Source organism: Sphaerodactylus townsendi, linkage group LG02 (genome assembly GCF_021028975.2).
Source record: "Sphaerodactylus townsendi isolate TG3544 linkage group LG02, MPM_Stown_v2.3, whole genome shotgun sequence".
Taxonomy (NCBI): domain Eukaryota; kingdom Metazoa; phylum Chordata; class Lepidosauria; order Squamata; family Sphaerodactylidae; genus Sphaerodactylus; species Sphaerodactylus townsendi.
In genome coordinates, this window is record NC_059426.1 from 11401018 (window position 1) to 11426701 (window position 25684).

The window sequence follows — 25684 nt, forward strand, 5'->3', positions numbered from 1 at the left end:
TACTCACAAACAGGGCCAGAGCCAAGTTTTTGGAGTCCAGATGGACAGTTCTCAGGGACCTCCTCTGCCCACCAGCAGGCACATACCCTCCTTCCCTTCCCACCTGCCTACGTGGGTAACCCTCTCTTGTCTGCTCACAGGCCCCTCCGTTGATAGGGATGCCAGCCTTCAGGTGAGACCTGGGAATCCCCCAGTATGACACCTCAGCTCCAGACTACAGAGATCAGTACCCCTGGTGCAAAGGACTGCTTTGGAGTGTGAACTCTATGGCATTGTGCCCCACTGAGGTCTCTGCCCCAGTGGCGTATCTGCCTATGGACAAGGGAGGACATTTGCCCTCGGGCGCAACAATTTTCAGTCACGTGGGGGTGCCAAAATGTCTGAGCCCCGCCCACTCTGGAGGGTGGCCACCCGGGGGGGGCACCAAACTCAGGTTTTGCCCACAGGCTCCAGTTTGCCTAGATATGCCTCTGCTCTGCTCTGCTCTGCTCTGCCCTCCCCCACCTCCACTCCTAAATCTGCAGGAGTTTCCCAATCTGGATCTGGCAACCTGACCTCACCATCCCCCTCCAGGAGTCACTCTAGAGGGTGCCAGCAGCAGAAGGCCCTGCTAGAAGTATTTGTCTTGGAAGCTCAGGATGTGCAGATGCCAGCCCTGCCCTCAAGGGTGCCCTACCCAGACCAGAAACCTGGATACAGGAGCATTTGAGGGTGCAGACGGGCACATGAGGTGCACGAATGAGCAACAGCGCCCAACCAAGCCTCTGTGCATGTGCGCGCTGCTGGGGCTGAACACTGGTTTCAACCTCACCCTCCGTAAGTGGAATGAAAGCAAGAAACTGCTGCAGCTGCTACTGCTGCTGCCTGGTGTTCGTCAGATGCAGCGATCGCAGCGATCGCATCAAGGGAGGATTCTTTTCTCTTTGCTTCTGCTGAGCTGAAGCCCATTCTGCCTCCCCCCCCCCGCCCCGGAGAAGTTCACTGCAGATAACAAGAGACCGGCTGGCTGGATTTTCTCACATCGCTGCCTTACTTCCTTGTTCACAGCTGCCAAAGAAGCAGAGAAGGTTTCCTGACAAAGAGACCTGCGATGGCAAACAGGATAATCCCAGTGTTGGAATTCCTGGCGGTGAGCGGCTGTTTCCTGGCTATGGCACAGGTAGGGATTCCTCCACTACTCCTGTTTTTCAAGGTTTGCTAATGCGGAATCTTGAGGGATCTTGTCTAGGAGGGAGAAGAACGAAAGAAACAAAGTATTGGCATTTTTAGTGCATGTGTTGTATTGCATAATGCCTTCGCGCATAAGGGGGAAAGAACGGTGTTGATTATAACTTCCTGAACAGCAGAAAGGTATGTTTTTATCGCTTATGTTTTATTCCAGTACATCACAGAGATCAGCCATCATTCCCCAAACATTACCGGCACGTTTCTTTGCAACCTGTCGGTAACATGTCGAGTTAATAAAGCTACGTTCCAAGTATAAATTTCTAGCCTTTGTTCAGCTGAATTTCAGAAGGTGCCATAAACATATCCTGCTTTGCAGATTAAATAGAAAGGGTAAAGCAACAGTCTGCCTCGTCAACGGTCTGGGGTATAGGGGGGGGGGGGGAAACCAGTAATAAGTCTGAAATGATTTGTTTTGGAGAAATGGATCTCAAAATAATCTATATACTATGGATGAATTATATTCTTGATTCCCTTTGACGAGTGCCTGTCCTAACCCAGTCAGCCTAAACTAGCCAGGTCGCCCCAGATCTCAGAAGCTAAGTAGGGTCAGTCCTGGCTAGAACTCGACTGGGAGATTACCAAGTCATTCCAGGGTTGCAACGCAGAGGGGAGACACAGCAAACCGCCTCTGAAAACCCCTGTCTTGGAAACTCTATGGAGTCACATAAGTTGGCTTCAACTTGGCAAAAAAAGAGAGAAGTGTTTGGAATTCCTTCCAAAAGCTGCACCCAAGAACCGCTTCCTAAATACGCACAGTTCTCAGATATCAGAGTCTTCCTAATACGCTAGAAGCCACATGGTATCATGTAGATTGAACTGCGTGTTTCTGCCACTTCAAGCACCTGCCTGATGGTTGAAAAAAAGAGGCTAGGGTGGAGAAGATCCTTCAAAATAACGCTGGCCAGGGTCAAGGGTTCTCGTGCTGTGTAGATGGGGAACTCCACTTCGCCTCCCTTGTGTATCTGTCTTGCTGTGTTTCAAACGGATATTTCTGGCCACTACAGTTGAGACTGATTCCAGTGAGCGAGGTCCCACTCAGAGGTGGGATCCAGCAGGTTCTCACAGGTTCCCGAGAGTAGGTTACTAATTATTTGTGTGTGCCGAGAGGGGGTTACTAATGGGTGATTTTGCCACGTGATTTTTGCCTTAGTTACGCCCCTCCTCTCAGCAGTAGCATGCAGAACTTGAAGCAGTCTGGCAGGAGGTGCACCGGCGTGCGTGGCAGCCTGCGCCTGCGTGCATTCGTTTCCCGCCCAAGGACCGGCGCAGCAGCTGCGTCCTTGCCATAGCCCTGCCCAGGAATGCCCCGCCCCCAGAATGCCCGCCCACGCCCCCGTCATGCCCCGCCCAGCCCCATTGCCGCTACGTCACAGTTTGAATCCCACCACCATGGGAACCTGTTACTAAAATTTTTGGATCCCACCACTGGTCCCACTGCTGTCCATTCTCTCAGATAAGCAGCTTGTTTTCACATATAGCAACATGAGACGCCACCACAGAAACAATTTATCAACAAGAGGAAAATAGAAGCATGTGCAAGAGGCTAAAAGTGTTTTTAACTTTGTGTGTTAGGAGCCAAAATAAGAACTAGATGAAATAATAAAGTTGGAATGAACTGACAGTGTATGTTTAAATACACTTGAAATGAACTGACAGTTTGAAACGAACTGATAGCCAGCATGGTGTAGTGGTTAAGAACAGGTGTACACTAATCTGGAGAACCGAATTTCATTCTCCACTCTTCCACATGCGTGGCCGACTTTTATCTGGTGAACCAGATTTGTTTCCCCACTCCTACATTCCTGCTGGGTGACCTTGAGGTAGTCACAGCTATTGGGAACTCTCTCAGCCCCACCTACCTCACAAGCTGTCTGTTGTGGGGAGAGGAAGGGAAGGAGTTTGTAAGCCCCTTTGAGTTTCCTTACAGGAGAGAAAAGGGGAGTAGGGTATAAATTAGTGTGACCAGACGTCCTGCTTTTGGCGGGACAGTCCCGCTTTTAACCAATTCGTCCCGCGTCCCGCTGGGTTTTTTTAATGTCCTGATTTTTGGAAGGCTGCCACACTGCCTTCTGGGGCACTCCCAGTTCCCGCCCTGTGACAGGGTGGGAAACCGGGGAGCGCCCCAGAAGGCAGTGCGCTCCTGCGGCCACGTGCGCACGTATCCCGCCTTAAAAAGGTGAAAATCTGGTCACCTTAGTATAAATCCAAACTATTCTTTTGATTTCCATAGAAGTAATTCATACTGTGTATAAGCTTAAACAGCAGACACGTATCTGTATCTTTATATATGTTGCTTAACATACGTGAGCCAGCGTGGTGTCGTGGTTAAGAGCAAGTGCACTCTAATCTGGGGAATTAATTAAATACATTTAAGGGCTTTTTAATCTGCCTCTCCCCAATCTGGATTCTAGGTGAGTTACAATTGGAAGGGAAGGGGGAGAGAGAAGGAGAGAGAATACAGTTAGAACATGTATCAGAAAACAACTACTTGTTGCCTGCAGGTGTCTGTCCTGGAAGCCCTTCTGAAAAACTGGCTGTTGTGGGTTTCCCAGGTTTTGTCTGAGGGGGGATATGATTGAAGCCTATAAAATTATGCATGGGGTAGAAAATGTTGACAGAGAGAAATTTTTCTCTCTTTCTCACAATACTAGAACCAGGGGGCATCCATTGAAAATGCTGGGGGGAAGAATTAGGACTAATAAAAGGAAACACTTCTTCACGCAACGTGTGATTGGTGTTTGGAATATGCTGCCGCAGGAAGTGGTGATGGCCAATAACCTGGATAGCTTTAAAAAGGGCTTGGACAGATTTATGGAGGAGAAGTCGATTGATGGCTACCAATCTTGATCCTCTTGGATCTGAGATTGCAAATGCCTTAGCAGACCAGGTGCTCAGGAGCAGCAGCCGCAGAAGGCCATTGCTTTCACATCCTGCACCTGAGCTCCCAAAGGCACCTGGTGGGCCACTACGAGTAGCAGAGTGCTGGACTAGATGGACTCTGGTCTGATCCAGCTGGCTTGTTCTTATGTTCTTATGTTGTGGTCACAGTCTGGTAGATTCTGCTCATGCAGAATAATGCACTTTCAATCCACTTTCAATTCACTGCATCTGGATTTTACTGTGTGGAATAGCAAAATCCACTTGCAAGCAATTGTGAAAGTGGATTGAAAGTGTATTATTCTGCATGTGTGAAAGGGGCCTCTGTGGCACAGTGTGGAATGATTGTGTGTTAAGGTATATATTTTGTCCACTTCACATGTCTGTGGGGGGGGGAGGGGCACTCCACATTTTGCTACGGATGCAGGCAAAGCTTTAGGAGCAAAAACTATCAGACCACAGCCACACAGCCTGGAAAACCACAATAGCCAGTTGACTCCTGCCATGAAAGCTCTGGCAATACTCCTAAGAAACTGTCCTCTTAAGAAATCCTCTATGATATTTTCTGATCTTTTGTTTTTTTAAAAAAAAATCTGCTAGAGGGTTATGTGGTATGCAGTAGCTATAACAAGCAGTAGAAGAAAACTTAGAAGAAAAGCAGAGATCAGGGAAAGCTCCAGCAGAAGTAGGTAAGAGGTCACCCCATCCCTAGCGGCAGTGGTGGGATCCAAAAATTTTAGTAACGGGTTCCCATGGTGGTGGGATTCAAACAGTGGCGTAGCACCAATGGAGCTGGGTAGGGCACGACGGGGACATGGCCAGGCATTCCGGGGGTGGGGCATTGCTGGGCGGGGCTGTGGCAAGGACGCAGCCGCTGCGCCGGTCCTTGGGCGGGAAATGAATGCACGCAGGCGCAGGCTGCCACGCATGCCGGTGCACCTCCTGCTAGACTGCTTCAAGTTTTGCGTGCTACTGCTGAGAAGCGGAGGAGGGGCATAACTAAGGCAAAACTCACGTGGCAAAATCACCAATTAGTAACCCACTCTCAGCACACACAAATAATTAGTAACCTACTCTCGGGAACCTGTGAGAACCTGCTGGATCCCACCTCTGCCTAGCTGTGTCTTTAGGAGAAGATCCTTTTGAAATCTAGAAAACAACATCAGCTTCTGTACTGAGACAAACCAAAGTTTGCTATGACTTGCAGGAAAAAAAACGTGGTTAGAATGCAGAAGTATGTTTGGTTGGCAACGAAGGGAATCTTGATATCCTCAATCTCACTGTGAACATCTACTTTACACAGTGGTTGTGGAGATTGTAAGGTCAGGTATGTGAAGCCCTTAGTGAGCTCCAAAGCATGATAAGACAACTTTTCTTTTTGAGCCCGTCAGCACTTTGAAGATTTCATAGCATTTCAAGATGCACAGAGCTCCATTGCCTCGGAGCAGTTCTTTAAGGACTCTCTGCAGAAGAGGACGGAGAAATACAAAACCTTCAAACATTTTGAAACGATTGGTTCCTTTAAAAAAATAACGTTCTGTGCATCTCTGTCTGTGGGATTAAATAGATACCAAATCTGGTGAGTCTGTGAACTTTACAATTTGAACTTGAGTGGGAGGGACTGACTACATGGGAAACAGAAGAGTTGAAGGACTTGACGGTTTGCTTACTTTTTTGTGCAGGAAGCCTGCTCAGGATTACTTTGGTGGTTGAGGTCTAACTCTACCTTACTTAACTGGAGTAGTTAAAGCAGAGGCGTCGCTACAATGAGGACATCCAGGGACAAATGCCTCGGGCACCCACCATTGGGGGCGCAGAAAAATTTGGGCTCATTTCTAAAAAAATTTGGGTATTTTTAGTGTTTTTATTTTGTTGGCCAGCAGGGGGCGCAATTTTTAAGCTAGCGGCACCAAAATTTTAGAGTATCTTTAAGTGACTCTCCTGATGATACCACCCAGGTCTGGTGAGGTTTGGTTTAGGGCAGGGGTAGGGAACCTGCGGCTCTCCAGATGTTCAGGAACTACAATTTCCATCAGCCTCTGTCAGCATGGCCAATTGGCCATGCTGGTAAGTGATAGAGTATGATTCCTAATTTATCTGGAGGCCTGGGATCCCTGGTTTAGGGGATCCAAAGTTATGGGCTCCCAAAGGGGGTGCTCCATCCCCCATTGTTTCCAATGGGAGCTAATAGAAGATGGGACTACCCCCTGAATAAAATTTCACTAAACCTAGGTGGTATCATCAGGATGGTCTCTTTCTGATACCAGCTAGGTTTGGTGAAGTTTGGTGCAGGGGGTCCAAAGTTATGGACTCCCAAAAAGTGTGCCCCATCCCCTATTGTTCCCAATGGGAGCTAATGGTAGATGGGGCTACCCTTTTGAGAGTCCACAACAGATAAAAGTGGGATATAAAAACCCAACACTTCTTCTGTTTTGGGAAAGGAATTGCATACCAGTGTCAGAGTTAGTGCTGAACCCTTTCTACCAGCACGCTCTGCCATTGCTTCAATTTAATTTAACCAACCTCAGGGTTAGCCTCAGAGAAGAGTTGTGTGTCTTGGAGAGATCCATCCCATTTGTTTTGCTCTCCAGCTTGCAGCTTGGGGCCAAAAACACCACAGGTCAAGCAAGGAGTTTGTTTTTACTCGGTCTGAGATGTTCTACCGTGCTGAAGGAAACATGACTCTGTTCTGTACCTTTGAAAGTACTTCAAAAATTGTTGTTTAGAACACGGGCCCCTGCAGAGATGCAGGCCATTTCAACCGCGACTTGTAAATATAAGTTGGGAAATAATAATCCCAGTCCATCAAAATTCAGCCACCAAAGGTGTCCCAGCTGGGTCCTGCACAAGTCCAATGGTCTCTGTCTCATTGCTCAGCCTCTTGTAATTTTACCATTTGATAAGCATGGAAGCCACCCCCACCAAAAAGATTGGTCTCTGACGTGTGACGCAGCAGGAAGGGTTTCAAAACTTTATAGGACACAGGGGCAGGCAAGAGGCACTTCACATTTGAGCCTGTTTACTTCCCTGAAATACTTGAAGGTACATTCATAGTCAGCCCTGTGGCAGTGGCACAGAGGAGTAAGCTCAGGCTGACCAGATGTCCTGCTTTTGGTGGGACAGTCCCGCCTTCAAACAATTTTTCCCACGGGTTAATTCAATTGTCCGCATTTTTGGGAGGCTGCCGCTGCCTGGGGTGCACTGCCTTCTAGGCTTGCTGTTTCCAGCCCTGTCACAGGGCGGGGGAAGCAGCATGGCTGTGATATCTCTCTCTTTCTACAGCGCCCAGTGTTATACCCCGTCCCAGTTCACAAAGGTGACCATCTGGTCACCTTAGGTAAGCTGCAGTACTGCAGTCAAAGCTCTGCTCTTGACATGAGTTCAATCCCACCAGAAGTCAGTTTAGGTAGCTGACTCAGGGCTGACTCAGCCTTCCATCACCTCCTTATGACATTCAGAGCTATAGGGACATTCCCTAAAGAAGCGTGAATCCTGTGTAGGAAAGTCTTGAAAGGGGTTTTGTTTTTCTCTTGAACTGGGATAAACTGTTTTCTGGAAATAAACATTTCTGCATCCCTTTAAACAAACATGGCGGCATCCAAGCGGAACGGTTGTTAGGAGAACAAATCTCATTTTCTCAAACCCGCAGTGACAGGACGGCAGACAAAAACTGATTCATTATGCTAGCGATGAGAAAAGAGTCCCAGTGATCTCACAGTGGCGAAATCTTCCGATGCTTAGACGTTAATTCGGTTCTTCAAAAGGGAAGGGCAGCTGCTGTTACGTGCAAACTTTGATTGTTGACTCTCTGCTGAGATATTCCTCACCAAGGGTGTTTCTGTCTGGGCTTCTCTTTGCCAGGTTGATTTGGACTATGCCGTTACCACAGAGGATCAAATCTATCTTCTCCTGGAGGCCAAAGTTCAGTGTTGGCAAAACATCACATCACAGCTCAGCAAAGAAACAGGTGATGTATCTGAGCAGCCTCTCTCCTTGTTTTTCACTCCGCGTTTCTAAACTATTTTGAGGTCTATGAGCCATGAGAGTGAGATAGATTGGTGTGAAATCAGTCTGGCTTACTGCTCAACTCTTGGATACAAACCAACAGAGTGAACATAAGAACATAAGAAAGAGCCAGCTGGATCAGACCAGAATCCATCTAGTCCAGCACTCTGCTACTTGCAGTGGCCCACCAGGTGACTTTGGGAGCTCACATGCAGGATATGAAAGCAATGGCCTGCTGCTGCTGCTGCTCCCGAGCACCTGGTCTGCTAAGGCATTTGCCATCTCAGATCAAGGAGGATCAAGATTGATAGACATAAATCGACTTCTCCTCCATAAAACCTGTCCAAGCCCCTTTTAAAGCTATCCAGGTTAGTGGCCATCACCACCTCCTGTGGCAGCATATTCCAAACACCAATCACACGTTGCGTGAAGAAGTGTTTCCTTTTATTAGTCCTCATTCTTCCCCCCAGCATTTTTCAATGGATGCCCCCTGATTCTAGTATTGTGAGAAAGAGAGAAAAATGTCTGTCAACATTTTCTACCCCAATTATAATTTTATATTTATAATTTTCTTGAACTCAGGATTGAAACATTATACTGTACCAAATGTTTATCTATCTCTGAGAAATCTGCATATGCATTATAGAGTTTGCACTTCTCCCCCAGTGAAGTCATTCTACCATGAATATTTAGGAGTAATTACTTGGGAAACCTTTATTACAGAACAGTTTTGTTTGGAATGTGCAAAAAATACAGAAAATACAAAAAATACAGTGGGTGGAAATGCAGCCTAGTGGTAATAATTGTTCCACAGACAATCTCAGGTAGGCCACTATGGCATCATAATTATTGAAGGCTTTCATGGTTGGAATCCTTGGTCTGTTGTGAATTTTCCAGGCTTCGTGATCGTGGTCTGGACGTTTTTGCTCCTAATGTCTTGCATGCATCTGTGACTGGCATCTTTAGAGGCATATGATAGTTAGATGTGTTAGGTCGAATCCCCACTTGAAATTTGCACGCAGATCCAAACCTGTTCGTTGTGAAACTGTGTCCTCTTCATCGGAGTTTCTCCCTCCCATGGCGAGAGCACACAGCAGACACACCCGGTTGCAGAACTCTTAGCAATCCCCACTACCAGGCCGAGAATGGCTTTGCCGGTCTCCCCTGATTGGCTGGCGTGCCTTGATGGGGCGGGACCTTTTCCCACTGCGGAAACATACATTGTAGGGGTGGGATTAAAAAAAACAGCATGTAAAAGTTGAACGTTTAACTGTGTAACTGTGCAAACAGTTAATCGTTACCTGTGTAAACCGTGAACAATTCAAAGTTACGCGTTTGACCGTTTAATGTTTGCATCCCCTTCTGCTGGCCGATGCTTAAAGCGGAAATGAAACCAAGGAAAGGAGCTGCGTGTGCATACGCCGGAGTGCTGATTGGTTGCCCAAATCCTGCGATCACACTCCAGGGTGGGAAGCAGGTCAGGATTTCAACCCTCATCCCTACCCTCAGATCAGCTCTGAGCCGTGTTAATGGTGTCTATGCCACTTGCAGCCAGGTCCTGCGGAGCGCCCAGATTAGCGGAGAAGCGAGAGCACCAAACGGAATCTGCCACACAAGCAATGGGGAGGTCGTCCCTCAAACCTGGTTAGTTTGTGTCCTGAAACCTGGCTAAGATGGTAGTGGGGATTTGACCTTAGAGAGACCAAACCTGGTATGGTGGTTAAGAGCAGGTGGAATCTAATCTGAAGGTTTGATTCCCTGCTTCTAGTGGGGTAGCGCCCATGGGGCGGGTGGGGGCATGATGCCCCAGGCGGAGCCACGGCGGAGACATGGGTGGGCCATGGAGGGGGCATGGCAGGGATATTCCAGGGGCGTTCCAGGGTAGGGTGGGCAGCGCTGCAGCAGGGGCGCAGGGTGCGCGCATGCCCTTGCTCTGCCTCTTCCTACTTTTCCACATGTGCAGCAGACTCTTATCTCGTAAACTGGGTTTGTTTGCCCATTCCGCTGCAGCAAGCCTGCTGGGTGACCTTGGGCCAGTCACAGTTCTCTCTGAACTCTCTCAGCCCCACCTACCTCACAAGGTGTCTGTTGTGGGGAGAGGACGGCAAAGGAATTTGTAAGCCCCCTTCAGTCTCCTTACAGGGGGGAAAGGCAGGATATGAGTCTAAATCCTGCTGCTTCTACTGAGAAACAGTTCTCACTGTGTGTCTTACCTGTGAAGATGCCAGTCGCAGATGTGGGCAAAATGTTAGGAGCAAAAACCTCCAGACCACGGCCACTCAGCCTGAAAAACGCACAGCAGTCCATTAAGACATATTTCACTGGGCTCAGGAGCTCTCTGGCTCATTCTTCCTTTTAAAAAAAGAGAAGAGTATGACACTATCCTCTCTGTGCCCAAAGTACATCATAACTTGTACGAACCAGCTACCTTGTTCTGGGTGGCCTAGCTAGCTCAGTCTTGTCAGATCTTAGAAACCAAGCAGGGTCATCCTGCTTAGTACTTGGATGGGAGACCAAGAGGCTTTCCCCACTACAGAAGGGAGCTAAGGTCGACTCGGTTCCCTTCAGTGGAGGGCGATTCCAGGCTGTCCCCACAGCAACTGAGTTGGCCCCCTGGAACCGAGCTAAATTAGGCGGGGATCATCTTGGTGCCTGTTTGGCTCCTTGATACGCGATTGGCTTGTGTTCGGCGGAAGCGGGCGTTCTTTTAACAGTTTTACAGTTTACGGTTTACAGTTACACATGCTTTCTGCCCACCACGACTCTCCGTTCTCGCATGCCACAAAAGTGGCTTTCGTGATTGGTTGAGCAGGATGAAATTAATGGATTTCGATGCTTCCCCTTGACGGTATCGACCTTGTTCCAACAGAAAAGAGTGTAGTTCATACTTGGCGACAAAAGGATGTACTTGATTCGGGGAATTGGGGAACTGAGACAAAACAATGTTGAGCTCGGTGGCAGTGGGGATTCACTGAGGCGAACCTAGGTAGAAACCAGTTCAACTCTGTCAGTGGGGAAAGCCCCCAAGAAAGAAGTCTAGGGTTGCTGCACAAAGGCAGACAATGGTAAACCACGTCTGTTTGTCTCTTGTTTTGAAAACCCTACAGGGCCACTTCCTTCCACTATCGTGAATGAGTTTCCAAAGTATTATCCAAAGAAAACAGATGTTTCAGACCCCACTTTGGACTAGAATCTGTTGACTCTTTGGACTGACTACAACAGACAACCTACTGCCCCTGAGCTTCTTCTACAGTACAGGTGTCAAACTCGCGGCCCTCCAGATGTTATGGACTACAGTTCCCATCATCCCCTGCCAGCATGGTGCTGGCAGGGGATGATAAGCGGTTGGCTATAATGCTAACATTTGGAAGGCTGCTTGAACAGTTATTTTCTCTCTAGAGGATGTCTGTGTGTGACTGGCATCATGTGACACTATAGAAATTTCCCAGATCTCTACAGTAAAAGCCATTTTGTGAGGTAGGCAGAGCTGAGAGAGTTCTGAGAGAACTGTGACTGGCCCAAGATCACCCAGCAGGCTTCATGCGGAGGAGCAGGGAATTGAATCTCCAGATTAGAGTCGGTTGCCCTTAATCACTACATCACACTTTCTCCAAAACTAAGCAGAACAATTGAAGCATGGTCAACAATTGCAATGGGTTGTGGGATAAAACCAAGCAATGTAAGATGGAGGAGAGGAAAACAGGGGAGAGAGAAAACTGTGACAAGAGGAGAGAACTTGCGCCCCCCCCCCCCACTCCACACTGAACAATTAAACAAAGAGATTATGCATGGGGTAGAAAATGTTGACAGAGAGACATTTTTCTCTCTTTCTCACAATACTAGACCCAGGGGGCATCCATGGAGAATGCTGGGGGGAAGAATTAGGACTAATCAAAGGAAACACTTCTTCACGCAACATGCGATTGGTGTTTGGAATATGCAGGGGTGTAACGAGGCAGCCCTGGGCAAACTGTAGCCCTGGGCAAAACCTGAGTTGGGTGCCCCCCCCCATGGGCGGCCACTCCACCATGACCAAAAAATTTTTTGCACGAGGACATTGGTGCCTGCAGGGGGTGCATTTTTAGACATATCAGCACCACAATTTCAACATATCACCAGAAGACTGTCCTTGTGCTACTCCCCAAGTTTGGTGAGGTTTGGTTCAAGGAGTCCAAAGTTATGGACTCCCCAAAGGGAATTAGCCCGTCCCGATTGTTGTTCCAATGGGGAGCTAATAGAGGAGATGGGGGGCTACCACAATTTTCGAGGGTCCATAACTTTGGCCCCTAGACAAACTGCACCAAGCTTGAGAGGAATTGCTACATCATCTCCAGATGATACCCTGAAATTTTGGTGCCGATACATCCAAAAATGCACCCCCTGCAAGAACATCCCGACATTTGCCCAAGAATCTTTGTTCTGCATTGAGTTTTCTGCATTGATGTCAATAGGGGTTGCAGGCTGGGGGGGGGCACATTTCTGAAGGCACAGTCTCAAAACTTTCAGGGTCTCATTAGGAGACTGCCCTAATGATACCCACCAGGTTTGGTGCAGTTTGGTTCAGGGGGGCCAAAGTTATGGACCCTCAAAACTGTAGCCCCCATCTCCTATTAGCTCCCATTGGAAACAATGGGGGATAGGGAGACACCCCCCCTTTGGGGAGTCCATAACGCTTTGGACTCCCTGAATAAACACTTTCTCACTTGGGGGGTAGCTTTATAGGACAGTCTCTCCTGGTGATCTACGGCTGGAAAATTTTGGTTCCGCTAGCCTAAAAACTGCGCCCCCTGCAGGCCAAAAATGGAAAACCACTAAAATACCCAAAAACGAACCCAGCATTTTGATGCCCCCCACAAGGTGATGCCCTGGGCAGCTGCCCACCTTGCCCAATGGGCATTACGCCAGTGGGAATATGCTGCCACAGGAGGTGGTGATGGCCACTAACCTGGATAGCTTTAAAAAGGGCTTAGACAGATTTATGGAGGAGAAGTCGATCTATGGCTACCAATCTCGATCCTCCTTGATCTCAGATTGCAAATGCCTTAGCAGACCAGGTGCTCAGGAGCAGCAGCAGCAGAAGGCCATTGCTTTCACCTCCTGCACGTGAGCTCCCAAAGGCACCTGGTGGGCCACTGCGAGTAGCAGAGTGCTGGACTAGATGGACTCTGGTCTGATCCAGCAGGCTAGTTCTTATGTTCTTATGTTCTTATGAAACTTATGGGAGATGGGTAAAACTCTCCAGGAAATAGCCACCAGGGAAACCGAGATGGTGAAATCCAGCTCCCAGTTAAAGCAAAATATCAAAGAAGTCAGGAAAAAGTCGCTTCATTAACTGCAGAAGGCCAATTTAATAAAGCGCGCACATGCCCCCACAAAACCTTTGGGAGGGAAGCGGAGATCAGATTCAAAGCACATCGGCGACTAGCAGCAACTAGGAGAGATGCACGCAGAGGGCTTCAGAGAGCGTTTCAGTAAAACCGTTTCTGAGTCATTGATCTAGTGCCTCCCACTCATTCTATTTCCATACCATGTCAAATATTTTGCCTTCCCCTTCCCAGTTGCAATAATAATACCCAGGAGGCAAAAAATATCTCATGGTTGATTCCTTGGGGACTTTCACGCCATCAGCACAAGATAGATTTATCTTGTTGTCCCAGGCCCTTTCCGTACCTATGGCCTAAAACGTTTTGAAAACATGTTCAGTCCCTACCCCCCTTTACTATATACTGACCCTGCTTACCTTCCAGGATCTGACAAGATCAGGCTATAGCATGCTGCCATCCCTCCCAGTTGAAGTATTAAATAATCTTAATGAAACAAAATTGTCAAGTGGCGTAGGAGGTTAAAAGCTCGTGTATCTAATCTGGAGGAACCGGGTTTGATTCCCAGCTCTGCTGCCTGAGCTGTGGAGGCATATCTGGGGAATTCAGATTAGCCTGTACACTCCCACACACGCCAGCTGGGTGACCTTGGGCTAGTCACAGCTTCTCGGAGCTCTCTCAGCCCCACCTACCTCACAGGGTGTTTGTTGTGAGGGGGGAAGGGCAAGGAGATTGTGAGCCCCTTTGAGTCTCCTACAGGAGAGAAAGGGGGGATATAAATCCAAACTCTTCTTCTTCTTCTTCTTCTTCTTCTTCTTCTTCTTCTTCTTCTTCTTCTTCTTCTTCTTCTTCTTCGTCTACTTCTTCTATTGCCTGGAGATCAGTTGTAAACCTGGGAGATCTCCAGCTATCACCTGGAGGCTGGCAACCCTATGCTAGGGTGCTCAGCCTTGGTGGAACACATATGCACCCATACTATGGCACTGACACGTTTAACAGACGCAAAGCATATGCACAATGTTCCATGCCTAATGATGTTTGCATGGTTTGCGTCTTTGCAAGAGACCCTAACACCCTAGTAAATTAAGGCCTTGCAATTTTATATTACCTATGAGTTATTGATATGTTCCTGCAGCATATTCCACTTCCACACCAAGCCAAAGAACAGTCATCTATGCATCCGCTTTCTTTCATCTCCGCCGAACAAGGTCCCCAGTCCCCGAGCGTGAATAAATCATCACTCTGTTTTTATTCATCAATGCAGTTCCGAAGTTTGCAAGTCATCTTTTAGCAGCCAGTGTTCAGGTTTTATGTTGTGGTGTCAAAATATCTAATAGCTGTCTCTTCTAATAAACCATCCAAACCATCCAAAGGTTCTTATGGCTTTGAGCTCTTTTAGCAGTGGCCAAGATTCACCCATTTCCAGACCTGACTAAGGGAGCTGGTAGACTTGATCAGTTGTATCCAACATATGTTTGTCATTCAGTACCATTCAGGAGAGAAAATCAAGGGGGTAGTAGTAGTAGTAGTAGTAGTAGTAGTAGTAGTAGTAGTAGTAGTAGTAGTAGTAGTAGTAGTAGTGGTGGTGGTGGTGGTGGTGGTGGTGGTGGTGGTGGTGGTGGTAGTAGTAGTAGTAGTAGTAGTAGTAGTAGTAGTAGTTTTCTCCTGTGAGGAAACTGCAAAGGGCTTACAAGCTCCTTCCCTTTTTCTTCTCACAACAGACACCTTGTGAGGCAGGTGGGGCTGAGAAAGTTCAGAGAGAACTGTGACTAGCCCCCAGCAAGAATGTAGGAGTGTGGAAACAAATCCAGTTCACTAGATAAGAGTCCACTGCTCATGTAGAGGAGTGGGGAATCAAACCCGGTTCCCCAGATTAAAGTCCACCTTCTCTTAACCTGGACTCTATGCTGGGATAAAAACCAGCTCTTCTTCTTCTTCTTCTTCTTCTTCTTCTTCTTCTTCTTCTTCTTCTTCTTCTTCTTCTTCTTCTTCTTCTTCTTCTTCTTCTTCTTCTTCTTCTTCTTCTTCTTCTTCTTCTTCTTCTTCTTCTTCTTCTTCTTCTTCTTCTTCTTCTTCTTCTTCTTCTTCTTCAGAAAGTCAGCCTCCAGTGGTCTCTGGCGATCTCCCAGAATTACAGCTCATCTCCAGATTACGCTGCTTTGAAGAGTGAACTCTATGGCATTATATCTCTCTGAGGCCCCTCGCCAAAGCCTTGTCCTTCTCGAGCTTCGCCCTCCCCTCACAAAGCTCCAGGAGTTCTCACCCTTAACCATAGGAGGATTTGGAGTCGTCGGGTTCAGTTTGGGAGGGAAAAATTGCAAAAGCATTGCAAAGCAGAATTCTCAGTGATCATGCATCAGACTTGCAATGTTCTTCTGTAACCTTTATCTGCAATTTCTTCCTAATTGTTTTTTTGCAGAAAGCAACTGTTTTCCAGAATGGGACGGCCTGATTTGCTGGCCCAGGGGATCTGCGGGGGAAACACTGGCTGTGCCTTGCCCTTCTTACATTTATGACTTCAACCATAAAGGTACCAAATACACCCTTCTCATTTACAGTTTATCTTCTGCAAAAGCAAGACAGGGAGAAATGTCTTCAAATGAAGGTCTACTCCTTAGAGTCAATCCACATGTTACATTAGGAGCGACCATCTTTAAATTCTAAGAAATAGCTGCTGCAAAAAGCAGTGTTCTGCAAAATGGGGCACTAACTCATCTCATTCATATTTACCTCACTCAAAAATGAGTTTCCTAGGCTGCTGTTCTTTGTAGTATTGGGAAAAAGACCAGTCTCGTGTGTGTACAATATTTTCCCCCCATCAGAGTTAAAGTCAGCTAGTGGGAAGGGGCATTTACAACAGTGGCGTAGCTATAAGGGGACAGGGGGTGTGCATTGCACCGGGCGCTCGCTTGGGGGTGGAAAAATTGCCCCACCCTGCCTACTTTCCTTTGATGTGCATCTGTGTGGGGGCTAGGCAGGGGATGCGCCCAGGCGCCATTTTGCCCTGGATGCCATTTTCTACCCCTACGCCCCTGATTTACAACCAGTGATGCCAGAGAAACAGCACATGGAGGAGCCTGTCCCTTCCCCCTTCCAGTACCAACTCACTGACCCATACGTTTGTCAGCTTTGGGTTGGGAAATTCATGGAGATTTTGGGACTGGAGCCTGGGAGGGAAAGGTTTAGGAAGGGGAGGAGCCTCAGCAGCATATAATGCCATAGACTCTAGAGTCTGCCCTCCAAAGCAACCATGTTCTGAAGGAGAACTGATTCTGGTCTTCTGAGTTGGGTATATTTGATTAATGTAGCAGCATTTGTCCGATCATAGAAAATGTGAGATTGAGCTCAATAAATCAATCCCCCCCAAGAAGAAGAAGAAGAGTTTGGATTTATATCCCCCATTTCTCTCCTGCAGGAGACTCAAAGGGGCTTACAATCTCCTTGCCCTTCCCCCCCTCACAACAAACACCTCCGAGAAGCTGTGACTCGCCCAAGGTCACCCAGCTGGCGTGCGTGAGAGTGTACAGGCTAATCTGAATTCCTCAGATAAGCCTCCACAACTCAAGCGACAGAGCTGGGAATCAAACCCGGTTCCTCCAGATCAGAGTGCACCTGCTCTTAGCCACTATGCCACTGCTGCTCCCACGAAGTACATCGCAAAAAGGCAACACTTGAATTTATTCGGGTCAGTTCTTTTCACATTCTTGATGCAGTTGAAAGAAAGATAGAAATCCTAAAGAATACATATCCCCAGACAAGTGGCCAGCTGATCCAGCATCGTGTGAGTGCAAGTATGAAATACTTGCTTCTATAGAAGCATCTGACAGCATGCAGGTCTATAGGGAAAGTGAGGCAAAGAACAGTGGCTACTGAAAGAGGAGGAGGAGGGATCAGAGGGTAGCTCCCAGGTTCAGACAAAGAGAGGAAGATCCTGCCAAGAGACAACACTGATACACTTAGGCCGTTTCCGCACGGCCTCCTTGCGCCCCCACGCCGCTAAGAGTGGGGGCGGCGTGGGGGCGCAAGCCCGTTCGCATGAACGGGCGAAGCGGAGGCCGGCAGGCGGCAGGAGGTCGGAGGACAGTGTGGGCGGGGCTGCGACGCCCAGCAGGCGACGACGAGGACACTGTGAGTGGGGCGGAGACGGGAGACAGCGTCTTCCCAGCGGCACGGTTCGCACCGCGCTGCCGGGAAGACGCTTCCTCCCCAACAACAACCCTTTAAAGGGTTGTTGTTTAGGGTGGCCTGAGGCCTGAGGCCGCCCTGGGGGGAGGGAAGCGCATCCAGGTCGCCGCTGCTGCAACGCAGCAGCGGCGCCTGTGCGAACGGCGGCCCGGGGGCGGCGTTTTTACCGCCCCCAGGCCGTCGTTAATTGGCCGTGCGGAAACGGCCTTAGAGAGGTTTAGCACCCTTGCAAAGCTGAGGCATGCTGAGTCACTCTCACTCCAACGTTCCAGAGATTAATTGTAATCAAAGGAGATCTCCAGGTGGCTCCTGGAGGTTAGCAACTCTACTGACCCTCATATTACCCTTGGTTGGTCTTCAGAACCAAAAAACATGTTTGGAGTTCAAATGTTTGCACCACATTGTCCCATGTGGGTTGACCCCCATTGAGATAGTAAACCTGGGCATGAAACCTTCATGGGTCTCAGATCATTGGACGTTCCTCTGTACTATTTTTTCCCCCCTTTCACAGAAAACTAGATGGCAGTGCAGCAATTTCCATCCTTAGCTTTCCTTCTTTCTAGTTTGCTGGTGGTGTGGTGGTGAAAAGTGCCATCAAGTCTTCACAGTCTCATGGCGACCCGTACATAGCGTTTTCAAGGAAAGAGACATTTGGAGATGGTTTTCCATTGGCTGCCTCCCCCTGGGCTGAGAAACTTTCTCTGGAGAGCTAACAACAGAAAATAAAGAAGAAGAGTTTTGATTTATACCCCACATTTCTCTCCTGTAAGGAGACTCAAAGACAGGGGCGTAATGTCCATTGGGCAAGGTGGGCAGTTGCCCAGGTCACCACCTTGTGGGGGGCATCACAATGCAGGGTTTGTTTTGGGGTATTTTTAGTGGTTTTCCATTTTTGGCCTGCAGGGGGCGCAGTTTTTAGGCTAGCGGCACCAAAATTTCAGCGTATCATCAGGAGACTGTCCTTATGCTATGGTGAGGTTTGGTTCAGAGAGTCCAAAGTTATGGATTCCCAAAGGGGGTGCCCCATCCCCATTGTTTCCAATGGGAGCTAATAGGACAGTGGTGGCGAACCTTTGGCACTCCAGATGTTATGGACTACAACTCCCACCAGCCCCTGCCAGCATGGCCAATTGGCCATGCTGGAAGGGGCTGATGGGAATTGTAGTCCATAACATCTGGAGTGCCAAAGGTTTGCCATCACGGTAATAGGAGATGGGGGCTACAGTTTTGAGGGTCCATAACTTTGGTACCCCTGAACCAAACTGCACCAAACCTGGGAGGTATCATCAGGGCAGTCTCCTGATGAGACCCTGAAAGTTTTGAGACTGTGCCTTCAGAAATGTGCCCCCCCCCCCAGCCTGCAACCCCCATTGACAGCAATGCAGAAAACTCAATGCAGAACAAAGATTCTTGGGCAAATTTCTGAGATGTTCCTGCAGGGGGTGCATTTTTGGATGTATCAGCACCAAAATGTCAGGGTATCATCTGGATACTGTCCTGATGGGACCCCCCAAGTTTGGAGCAGTTTGGTTCAGGGGGTCCAAAGTTATGGACCCTCAAAAGGATAGCCCCATTTCCTTAGCAAAGAGGGAGTTCTGAGAGAACCATGATTGGTGACAGGTCAACCAGCGGTACCAAAATTTCAGCGTATCATCAGGAGACTGTCCTTATGCTATGGTGAGGTTTGGTTCAGAGAGTCCAAAGTTATGGATTCCCAAAGGGGGTGCCCCATCCCCATTGTTTCCAATGGGAGCTAATAGGAGATGGGGGCTAAAGTTTTGAGGGTCCATAACTTTGGTACCCCTGAACCAAACTGCACCAAACCTGGGAGGTATCATTAGGGCAGTCTCCTGATGAGACCCTGAAAGTTTTGAGACTTTGCCTTCAGAAATGTGCCCCCCCCCCAGCCTGCAACCCCCATTGACAGCAATGCAGAAAACTCAATGCAGAACAAAGATTCTTGGGCAAATTTCTGAGATGTTCCTGCAGGGGGTGCATTTTTGGATGTATCAGCACCAAAATGTCAGGGTATCATCTGGAAACTGTCCTGATGGGACCCCCCAAGTTTGGAGCAGTTTGGTTCAGGGGGTCCAAAGTTATGGACCCTCAAAAGGATAGCCCCATTTCCTTAGCAAAGAGGGAGTTCTGAGAGAACCATGATTGGTGACAGGTCAACCAACGGTACCAAAATTTCAGCATTATCATCAGGAGACTGTCCTTATGCTATGGTGAGGTTTGGTTCAGAGAGTCCAAAGTTATGGATTCCCAAAGGGGGTGCCCCATCCCCATTGTTTCCAATGGGAGCTAATAGGAGATGGGGGCTACAGTTTTGAGGGTCCATAACTTTGGTACCCCTGAACCAAACTGCACCAAACCTGGGAGGTATCATTAGGGCAGTCTCCTGATGAGGCCATGAAAGTTTTGAGACTGTGCCTTCAGAAATGTACCCCCGCAGCCTCCAACCCCCATTGACAGGAATGCAGAAAACTCAATGCAGAACAAAGATTCTTGGGCAAATTTCTGGGATGTTCCTGAAGGGGGTGCATTTTGGATGTATCAGCACCAAAATGTCAGGGTATCATCTGGAAACTGTCCTGATGGGACCCCCCAAGTTTGGAGCAGTTTGGTTCAGGGGGTCCAAAGTTATGGACCCTCAAAAGGATAGCCCCATTTCCTTAGCAAAGAGGGAGTTCTGAGAGAACCATGATTGGTGACAGGTCAACCAGCGGGACCACAATTTCGTTGTATAATCAGGAGACTCTCCTTATTCTATGGTTAGGTTTGGTTCAGAGAGTCCAAAGTTATGGATTCCCAAAGGGGGGTGCCCCATCCCCATTGTTTCCAATGGGAGCTAATAGGAGATGGGGGCTACAGTTTTGAGGGTCCATAACTTTGGTACCCCTGAACCAAACCTCACCATAGCATAAGGACAGTCTCCTGATGAGACCCTGAAAGTTTTGAGACTGTTCCTTCAGAAATGTGCCCCCCTAGCCTGCAACCCCCATTGACAGCAATGCAGAAAACTCAATGCAGAACAAAGATTCTTGGGCAAATTTCTGAGATGTTCCTGCAGGGGGTGCATTTTTGGATGTATCAGCACCAAAATGTCAGGGTATCATCTGGAAACTGTCCTGATGGGACCCCCCAAGTTTGGAGCAGTTTGGTTCAGGGGGTCCAAAGTTATGGACCCTCAAAAGGATAGCCCCATTTCCTTAGCAAAGAGGGAGTTCTGAGAGAACCATGATTGGTGACAGGTCAACCAGCGGTACCAAAATTTCAGCGTATCATCAGGAGACTGTCCTTATGCTATGGTGAGGTTTGGTTCAGAGAGTCCAAAGTTATGGATTCCCAAAGGGGGTGCCCCATCCCCATTGTTTCCAATGGGAGCTAATAGGAGATGGGGGCTACAGTTTTGAGGGTCCATAACTTTGGTACCCCTGAACCAAACTGCACCAAACCTGGGAGGTATCATTAGGGCAGTCTCCTGATGAGACCCTGAAAGTTTTGAGACTTTGCCTTCAGAAATGTGCCCCCCCCCAGCCTGCAACCCCCATTGACAGCAATGCAGAAAACTCAATGCAGAACAAAGATTCTTGGGCAAATTTCTGAGATGTTCCTGCAGGGGGTGCATTTTTGGATGTATCAGCACCAAAATGTCAGGGTATCATCTGGAAACTGTCCTGATGGGACCCCCCAAGTTTGGAGCAGTTTGGTTCAGGGGGTCCAAAGTTATGGACCCTCAAAAGGATAGCCCCATTTCCTTAGCAAAGAGGGAGTTCTGAGAGAACCATGATTGGTGACAGGTCAACCAGCGGTACCAAAATTTCAGCGTATCATCAGGAGACTGTCCTTATGCTATGGTGAGGTTTGGTTCAGAGAGTCCAAAGTTATGGATTCCCAAAGGGGGTGCCCCATCCCCATTGTTTCCAATGGGAGCTAATAGGAGATGGGGGCTACAGTTTTGAGGGTCCATAACTTTGGCCCCCCTGAACCAAACTGCACCAAACCTGGGAGGTATCATTAGGGCAGTCTCCTGATGAGACCCTGAAAGTTTTGAGACTTTGCCTTCAGAAATGTGCCCCCCCCCCAGCCTGCAACCCCCATTGACAGCAATGCAGAAAACTCAATGCAGAACAAAGATTCTTGGGCAAATTTCTGGGATGTTCCTGCAGGGGGTGCATTTTTGGATGTATCAGCACCAAAATGTCAGGGTATCATCTGGAAACTGTCCTGATGGGACCCCCCAAGTTTGGAGCAGTTTGGTTCAGGGGGTCCAAAGTTATGGACCCTCAAAAGGATAGCCCCATTTCCTTAGCAAAGAGGGAGTTCTGAGAGAACCATGATTGGTGACAGGTCAACCAGCGGTACCAAAATTTCAGCGTATCATCAGGAGACTGTCCTTATGCTATGGTGAGGTTTGGTTCAGAGAGTCCAAAGTTATGGATTCCCAAAGGGGGTGCCCCATCCCCATTGTTTCCAATGGGAGCTAATAGGAGATGGGGGCTACAGTTTTGAGGGTCCATAACTTTGGTACCCCTGAACCAAACTGCACCAAACCTGGGAGGTATCATTAGGGCAGTCTCCTGATGAGACCCTGAAAGTTTTGAGACTTTGCCTTCAGAAATGTGCCCCCCCCCCCAGCCTGCAACCCCCATTGACAGCAATGCAGAAAACTCAATGCAGAACAAAGATTCTTGGGCAAATTTCTGAGATGTTCCTGCAGGGGGTGCATTTTTGGATGTATCAGCACCAAAATGTCAGGGTATCATCTGGAAACTGTCCTGATGGGACCCCCCAAGTTTGGAGCAGTTTGGTTCAGGGGGTCCAAAGTTATGGACCCTCAAAAGGATAGCCCCATTTCCTTAGCAAAGAGGGAGTTCTGAGAGAACCATGATTGGTGACAGGTCAACCAGCGGTACCAAAATTTCAGCTGCATCATCAGGAGACTGTCCTTATGCTATGGTGAGGTTTGGTTCAGAGAGTCCAAAGTTATGGATTCCCAAAGGGTGCCCCATCGCCATTGTTTCCGATGGGAGCTAATAAGGGATGGGCGCTACAGTTTTGAGGGTCCATAACTTTGGTACCCCTGAACCAAACTGCACCAAACCTGGGAGGTATCATTAGGGCAGTCTCCTGATGAGACCCTGAAAGTTTTGAGACTTTGCCTTCAGAAATGTGCCGACCAGCCTGCAACCCGCATTGACAGCAATGCAGAAAACTCAATGCAGAACAAAGATTCTTGGGCAAATTTCTGAGATGTTCCTGCAGGGGGTGCATTTTTGGATGTATCAGCACCAAAATGTCAGGGTATCATCTGGAAACTGTCCTGATGGGACCCCCCCAAGTTTGGAGCAGTTTGGTTCAGGGGGTCCAAAGTTATGGACCCTCAAAAGGATAGCCCCATTTCCTTAGCAAAGAGGGAGTTCTGAGAGAACCATGATTGGTGACAGGTCAACCAGCGGTACCAAAATTTCAGCGTATCATCAGGAGACTGTCCTTATGCTATGGTGAGGTTTGGTTCAGAGAGTCCAAAGTTATGGATTCCCAAAGGGGGTGCCCCATCCCCATTGTTTCCAATGGGAGCTAATAGGAGATGGGGGCTACAGTTTTGAGGGTCCATAACTTTGGTACCCCTGAACCAAACTGCACCAAACCTGGGAGGTATCATTAGGGCAGTCTCCTGATGAGACCCTGAAAGTTTTGAGACTTTGCCTTCAGAAATGTGCCCCCCCCCCCAGCCTGCAACCCCCATTGACAGCAATGCAGAAAACTCAATGCAGAACAAAGATTCTTGGGCAAATTTCTGAGATGTTCCTGCAGGGGGTGCATTTTTGGATGTATCAGCACCAAAATGTCAGGGTATCATCTGGAAACTGTCCTGATGGGACCCCCCAAGTTTGGAGCAGTTTGGTTCAGGGGGTCCAAAGTTATGGACCCTCAAAAGGATAGCCCCATTTCCTTAGCAAAGAGGGAGTTCTGAGAGAACCATGATTGGTGACAGGTCAACCAGCAGGCTTCATGTGGAGAAGTGGGGAAACAAACTCGGTTTCCCGCATTAGAGTCTGCCACTACTCCACTGTACCCTGCTTGCTCTCTAACGGGAGGAAACTATTTTTGATCACCAGGGTTCTATCATGTGAATTTCCTCACAGAGGTACACTCGACACAAGTACGGTATATTGCCACAGTGAAAACTAAGTCTAACGGGAGTTATCTCTGCCTCACAGGTATGGCATTTAGACACTGCAGCTCAAACGGAACATGGGTCTTCGTGCAAAGTTTAAACCGAACGTGGTCCAATTATTCTGAGTGCCTTCACTTCTTACAAGCAGAAATCCATTCTGGAAAGGTACGGCTTTTTTCTTCGGGGAGGGAGAGGTGATATAACGCTTCTTTACGCAATGTTTTTGAGAGCACTGAGAATGGAGTTGGCCTCTGTTTAACAGCCCAACCTACACTTCATTCCACCGCAGGGTGAAAAAAATGAGCTGGTACGTACAGAGGCACTCTCTCAGGTGCCCAAGACTGAAGCCATATCAATATTATTGATCCACAGCTAAATCTTCCTGTGCAGACAAATCAATCCAGGAGGCAAATGATGGCTAGAACAGCCCAATAACCAACAATATTGGGTTCTCCCAGCCCCCACTCTCAATAAAAGTTCAGGATGGTCACACTTGTATTTATTTGAGGGACTGGAGCACCTTCCCTATGAGGAGAGGCTGCAGCGTTTGGGACTCTTTAGTTTGGAGAGGAGATGGCTGAGGGGGGATAGGATTGAAGTCTATAAAATTATGCATGGGGAAGAAAATGTTGACAGAGAGAAATTTTTCTCTCTTTCTCACAATACTAGAACCAGGGGGCATCCATTGAAAATGCTGGGGGGAAGAATTAGGACTAATAAAAGGAAACACTTCTTCACACAATGTGTGATTGGTGTTTGGAATATGCTGCCACAGGAGGTGGTGATGGCCACTAACCTGGATAGCTTTAAAAGGGGCTTGGACAGATTTATGGAGGAGAAGTCGATCTATGGCTACCAATCTTGAGCCTCCTCGATCTCAGATTGCAAATGCCTTAGCAGACCAGGTGCTCAGTAGCAGCAGCAGCAGAAGGCCATTGCTTTCACATCCTGCAGGTGAGCTCCCAAAGGCACCTGGTGGGCCACTGCGAGTAGCAGAGAGCTGGACTAGATGGACTCTGGTCTGATCCAGCTGGCTTGCTCTTATGTTCTTATGTTCTTATGTTCTTATTTTATCTTTGAAAAAACTGATTTGCATCATAAGCTGTTATCTATTTTGAGGGCGGGACGCACGAGCTGCAGTCATTTGGGCAATTCTGCATTGGTGGTCCAAATACTAGCCAGCGCTGACCCTTCTTAGCCTCTGAGGTCTGATGAGAGCAGGCTAGCCTGGGTTATCCAGGCAAGAGACATTCGGAGGGCATTTGCCATTGCTTCCCTCCACATAACAGCAGAAGACTTCTTTGGTCGTCTCCCATTCCAGTTCTAACCAAAGCTCTTAGTTCTATTTAGTGTCTGAGGCTGATTCCGCATGGGCCAAAAACAGCAGTGTGAAAACGGTGTGAAAATGGTGTAAAAGGGTTTAAAATGGCGTAAAAGGGTTTATACTGTTTTCACACCGTTTTCACACCACTGTTTTTGGCCCATGCGGAATCAGCCTGAGATCTGAGGAGACCAGGTTTGCCTTATCCATCCAGGGCCAGGGTCATAAATTAATTCCGTTGTGCATGCTGGCCCAGCTGTGAAAATCAAAAGTATCAGAGTCAGCTGAACTTCGCATGTTAGAGCTTGTTGATTTTGACAATTTAAAAACTTGCATATGATGCTAAAGCTCTCGATTGCGCACCCAAATAAAACCGTGTCCTAAAAGTCTTGCTGTTGTTCTTTCCTCCAGAGGGAGTTTTTTGAACGCCTCTATATTATGTACACTGTTGGATACTCAGTCTCCTTCAGCTCCCTGGCAGTGGCTATTTTCATTATTGGCTACTTCAGGTGAGTGATTAACAGTTCCAGAATGTGGCTGATCTGAGATATTCCCAAGGTAAAA

General features: G+C 48.1%; 1 protein-coding gene across 1 annotated transcript in view; it reads left to right on the forward strand.

Moving 5' to 3' along the window:
* Positions 1–1061: 1061 nt before the first annotated feature.
* The window catches only part of PTH2R (parathyroid hormone 2 receptor), an 81738-nt gene continuing 57115 nt past the window's right edge, over positions 1062–25684 (forward strand). The window contains exons 1-5 of the mRNA XM_048485636.1: positions 1062–1159; positions 7966–8071; positions 15850–15960; positions 23843–23964; positions 25532–25629. Of these exons, the coding sequence (XP_048341593.1) occupies positions 1091–1159; positions 7966–8071; positions 15850–15960; positions 23843–23964; positions 25532–25629 (506 nt within the window). The 5' untranslated portion in view covers positions 1062–1090. The remainder of the gene's footprint in view (positions 1160–7965; positions 8072–15849; positions 15961–23842; positions 23965–25531; positions 25630–25684) is intronic.